This window comes from Loa loa (assembly GCF_000183805.2).
Source record: "Loa loa unplaced genomic scaffold supercont3.327, whole genome shotgun sequence".
NCBI classification, from domain to species: domain Eukaryota; kingdom Metazoa; phylum Nematoda; class Chromadorea; order Rhabditida; family Onchocercidae; genus Loa; species Loa loa.
In genome coordinates, this window is record NW_018108507.1 from 6455 (window position 1) to 12390 (window position 5936).

At 23.5% G+C, this 5936-nt stretch overlaps 2 protein-coding genes across 3 annotated transcripts in view; both read left to right on the forward strand.

The window, feature by feature from the left end:
• Positions 1–447: 447 nt before the first annotated feature.
• Positions 448–1315, forward strand: LOAG_11930 (hypothetical protein; the record flags this gene model as incomplete). Its single annotated transcript, XM_003147445.1, has 2 exons — positions 448–631; positions 1053–1315. 2 exons carry the CDS (start codon positions 448–450, stop codon positions 1313–1315), a joined length of 447 nt encoding a protein of 148 aa, XP_003147493.1.
• A 3073-nt stretch (positions 1316–4388) lies between these two features.
• LOAG_18473 overlaps positions 4389–5936 on the forward strand; it is a 4863-nt gene continuing 3315 nt past the window's right edge. For both annotated transcript variants that reach the window (XM_020451135.1, XM_020451134.1), the window contains exons 1-2: positions 4389–4611; positions 5286–5422. In XM_020451135.1, the coding sequence (XP_020305106.1) occupies positions 4561–4611; positions 5286–5422 (188 nt within the window). In that variant the 5' untranslated portion in view covers positions 4389–4560. The remainder of the gene's footprint in view (positions 4612–5285; positions 5423–5936) is intronic.

Genomic DNA, 5936 nt, shown 5'->3' on the forward strand with positions numbered 1-5936 from the left:
AATAATAATAATAATAATAATAATAATAATAATAATAATAATAATAATAATAATAATAATAATAATAATAATAATAATAATAATAATAATAATAATAATAATAATAATAATAATAATAATAATAATAATAATAATAATAATAATAATAATAATGATAATGATCAACAATGGAGCGATAATTTTTTTTCAAAACTTTTCCGCCTTTCTAGCATTGATTCAATAATATTTAAGTTTGCAGTAAAAAAAATCTGAACAAAATTTATTGTAATCATTTAATCAACTAATATTAATTGAGGCTTCTGCCCTTTTTCTTTTTTGCATAGAATTTATGGTATTGAAGAAGTTCTGAAATCTATCAATTTATTATATTTTCACTTTAGAGAAATCAATAAATCGTTTTTTAGGATTTTTTGATTTTCTCATAAATTATTGATTAGTAATTATTGAATGATTACAGATGCTTTGCTATTATTTACTCCAACACTTTTTCCAAATTCTGTTCGTGAAATTAACCGTTTCCTACGCGCAGCTCGAATATCACTCATTTTAATTGATTTATGTGATGTTGTTTTCCGACCATTTCTTTCTTTTACAATATATTCGAATACAAATGATGATGATTTTTTTCATGGTAATGAATATTAACTTAGTCAATTGATTAATTAACTAATTAGCTAATTCCTTTTCTTAAAATTTGTAAACCCCAAATTTTATGAAAAATACAAAAACATTTTAAAAAAAAAAAAGTGCGTGAATTCCATTGTTCAATTGCTATTTCTATTGCTGGAAATAATCATGGAATTTTATAATTTAAATTATAGTTTGTTCAAATATATCGAATGTGTTAATTTAAAAATTTTCCGATTAATTAAAACTTACTAATTATTAGGTAAGAAAATAGTTCCATTCCTAAAAATAATTTGTATTTGCATACGATATTTTACTAATATCATTTATCTATATTCCTTTCTTTTCTTTTTTTCCTTTTTTGCTGAATGTTTCATTTACATTTTTAGTTCTGTAAATATTTTAAATATGCAAAATTTTTGCAGATATATTAGACAGTTTAACATATCTATGCAATTGGTTAAATTCCGATATCATAAATAATGAAATTGCCGAAAGTACAGATGACAATGATAATGGTAAAGGTAATGATTACAATGATGATGATGATAATGATAATGATGACGATGATGGCGATGATGATAATGATGATGATGATGGTGATGATGATGGTGATGATATATTGTGCTCAGTGACGAAATTACCTGATATTACTTGTTATTATCAGATTACTTATCTTGCAGATTAAATTACTAAAACAAAAAAGTAATAATGTACTTGTTATCGATACTAATAATACACTTGTTTGAACTGATTGGACATTATCGAATCAAAAATGAAATCATTAACAATAAAACTGGTCGGTATTATGAAAACGTTTTTAGAAAAAAAAAAAAGCCTATTATTATCACCAAAAATAATTAAATTATTCCGACATATTGCAGTTTTCTTCTTTTCCTTTTTTTTCTTGTCATTTAACTACAAAATAAAAGAATGAAATTTTAGCATTTTGATAATTAGTTCTAAATTACTACTCCATTTGACTAATAATAAAATAATAAGTGGTGTTTTCTGTAAATAACTTTCTAAATTTAATCAATCAGTAATATTATATGACTATTTGTATTACAATGCCTTATCTTATCAAATTCAACTATTGTCTAGTTTAATCGATTCGTGATGTTGACAATCAATGCTATATTCGAAATGATATAATTTAACTTATTAAATTTCATTTCTTATTTAAATCTATCTCGATGTGTGCCTTTTTTTTTGCAACTTTAATAATGATAAACAAAAGTGATAAATTAGAAGAGCAAAAAGAAAAAATCAACCACATTTGAAATTTGATATAATTTTTGTTTCAAATTATCCGACAACAAAAATTTTTTGCATAGTGTATAATATATATTTTAAAATGTTATTACAATAATAATCATAATGAACTACCATAATCAACCAACAATATTGATTTTTATTTACATGACCATTTATTACGATCCATTATCTTATCAAATTCAATAATTGTTTAATTTAATAATAATATAACTAACACTTATAACATGCATTTAATTCGATTATTTTTCTTAATTAATGATTGAAATTTTTTCTTCCTTTTGTTTTTTTGTTTCATTATTTAAAAATTTGTCCACTATATCTTGTAAAATGATGCAAATGTGGTTAAAGTTTAAATGAATTTCACAATAAAATAATTTATTGCAATATTTGATTTGCACGAAGTCATTTCAAATGTAGCATAATTCACTTTTACTGTAGCATAATTTCATTTTTCGTTATCACATCATTTTGAATGCATATTTATGAATTCGCCGTTAAATAGTTTTTATCATTTATGTTAACATTTTCGTTATCACAACATTTAGGGTGCATACTTACGATTTTATTACCAAAATAGTCTTATCACTAATGTTAACATTTCTGTTATCACATCATTTAGGGTGCATACTTATGATTTTATCACTGATATTAACAAAAAAGTAATAATAAGCATAGTAGTGAAAGTTTGTAAGCAGCATTTACACATTTACACTAAATATTGAAATAAAAATGTTGTCAAAAGAAGTACCATAAACGGTTTAACGGATGGCAAATAATTATAGCGAATTTTTATAAATATCATAAATGACAGATGAAAGATTACCAGAAGACATGAAGTACCATGAAGTGTTATCATTCGATATCATGATGTACCAAAATATGACATTGTGTATATCGGATATCATGAGTACGATCATGAATATATCATAGTGTATGTGTCAAATATACATATTATTCAGGAATGTATGATAAATACTATAAATGGTACTACGATAACATTTTTATCATGGTATTGTAACTGTCAAATATCACAGTTAAATGCGGGGATTGATGCTTTCTCAAATGTTCTTTGATAAGGAATATATTAGATGCAGCGAAATTTTATTTACGATTAAATTCTTTTTTCTACTGCCGAAATGACATAAATCCATTTCAAATTCATCGATTCGAATAATAATCAAATGTGAAATTGGAAATTTTACTTTCCAAAGTGCATTTTTATTACATTAGTTGTTTTTTAAAATGAAATTTTTTCCCAATTTAAAGATTTTTTAAACTTAAAATTTTGTCTAAAAGTAATATTTGCCTGCTTTTTTCTTCAATTATACAATTTTTCAGCGATAAAAAATGAAAAATGCACTTTGGAAAGTAAAATTTTCAATTTTTAAAACTTTAAAAAATTAAAAAAGTATAGGAAATTGAAAGTTAAACGTAAGAAACAGTTGTTCATTTTCCCATCAAATAACTTATTTGTTAAATGACCTCTTTATGTTTGGATGATAAATAAACAAATGTTTTTCTTTTCTTCTTTTTTTTTTCAACTAATATACTTTGTGCTTTGGAAAAAATAAATGAAATAAATGGATAAGATTTTCCGGAATTACCGGAAAGATGTTGAAAAAAAACGGAAAATTTCTGATTAATAAACTAACTAATTGATTATGGATTATTTTCCAACTATAAATGTAAATTGCAAAATTGCAAAATCAATTATTTGATAATTTTGAAATCGAAACTTTTTTCAAATAATAAATGTATGGTAAGGTAAAAAATCGATATGTATATAAATATATGTAAATGGAATAAATCGAGTAAATACGTATGCAAATGCTAAATTGATCGATCAATTGATAGAGATAAATGGATGATAGCTGTTGGATTAGTGATAAAAGGATGAGTCACGCTTAACTGATGACTATGATTAAACAATCAGTGTAAACGGATATATCAATAAATAAAATTGATATTTACTATCAAAAATAAAAATAGCAAAATTGATAGATATAATTAAATTAGTGATAAGAGGATGAATCATACATGAATATTATGATAGTTACAAGGATGAATTATTGGAATAAAAAAATGTAAAATGATTAATTACGGTAGGAAAATTTTGTTCATTAGATCTATGATTCCTTCTTTTTTTTTTTATTTTACTCTATTTTTATTCTACCGGAAAATATTTGATTTTTCCGTCTTTCTTCTTTCTTTCGTTTTCTTTTTTCTTCATTTCTAAATTTTTCGAGAAAATCAATAAAAAAGAAAAAACAAAAAGGAAGAAGAAGAGAGAAAAGGAAAAAAAAGCAGGAAGAGGATGAGGAAGGAAAATTTCAATCTTTTAAATGAGTGGGTGTGGTGTAATCCACACTTTTAAAAAGCGCTCAACTGAAGCTGTGCCTCTTAGTTGGAGAAGTTCAAACTTAAGCTCGAGCTCATCATCCTCATCCCTCTATATATTCTTATCATTTAAATCTACTATTTCTCTGCTAAACTAAATCTATTACAATTATCAAAAGAAAACATCAAAATCATACTTTACAATATCATTTCTAACTTCATTCATTCAATTTCAACAGCTGTATTCACTAAAAGTATCACTTAGTGAAGAATATTATTCAATTTAAAATCATTTCCGAGTAGATAAATTGTGCAAAAATGTCAACCCGTACAACTGCTGGTGGTATTGGCTTTGCTGTCATGCAAAAGGTATGTTTAAAAATAAATAAACAAGAAAAAAAAATTCATTTTGTTTGATTAAATTTACAGTTTAATAAAATTTGTCAAATTCAAATTCAAAATTGATAGGTGTAAAAGAAAAAAAAACGGTTGTAGAATGTGAATTTTATCATCTGTTGTTGGCGCATTTTTCCTTTCTGTTTTCTATTTTATATTTTTTTATTTTTCATTTCTATTTTATTTCATTTTTTCTTTTTTTTGCAAAAAAATGCTTAAATTTGATCCAAAATGATTGTTAGACATTTGGGAAAGGAAAAGATATAAGAAATTAAATAAAAATTTCAATTCAAAATTTAATTGAAAAGTTTTTTGTGCAATGAAAAAAGTTTTGACAACTTTTATTTTGATTTTTTTTCTTCTCTTTTGTAATTATCATTTCAATTCTGTTTATTTCTACAAAATATTAATTTTAAATACTGATACAAATGATCAATTATTCTTCGAGTATTATTTATTCAAGCATGGCAATATTTCCATTTCAAATATTGAAATGTTTTATAACATTAATGATATTTTGAATTTAGTATGCTAGAAATAAAACTTGAAAACTTAGTATTAAAAGGTAAAAATATGATACGACTGATAATTTATCAATTATGATATTAATTCTTGCTTACGTGTAAATTGACATTAGGTACTTATAGCAAGCATCGAAATTTAATAGTGATGAAGCACAAGGTTTGTTGGAGTGGATCAAAAAGATGAGCGGTGAAAATATTTCAACCGAAGGAACACCCGAGAATTTCTCGAAATTGCTAAAAGATGGAACACTTCTTTGCAAGTAAAATTCAGTTGACATATTTTAATTTTTTTTAATATTAAATTTAGCATTATAAATGGTCAGAATTATGCTGAAAAATTGATTATCCAATTACAAAAATACAAAAAGGTAATGAACGGGTCCATTTATTACCTTTTACAAAAAGTTGCAAAAAAGTAATAAGCAGTTCATAGGAAATATTGATTAATAAAGTTGGAATGAATGAAATTTGTATGTTTTCGGCATGTTCTTATTGTAAAATTAGCATAAACTGATTATAAATCATAAAATAAGTAACTTCTTTTTCTTTACTTCAACAAAATTTTAACAACTCATCGAGTTAAAAATACGATCAAAAAGACGTGTTGGATGATGATAAAGAATTTTTATTATTTTAGGAATCTTCCGGCTTATTATTATTTTTTATTATTATTATTATTATTATTATTATTATTATTATTATTATTATTATTATTATTATTATTATTGTTATTATTATTATTAATTACTATTATTATTAATTATTATTATTATT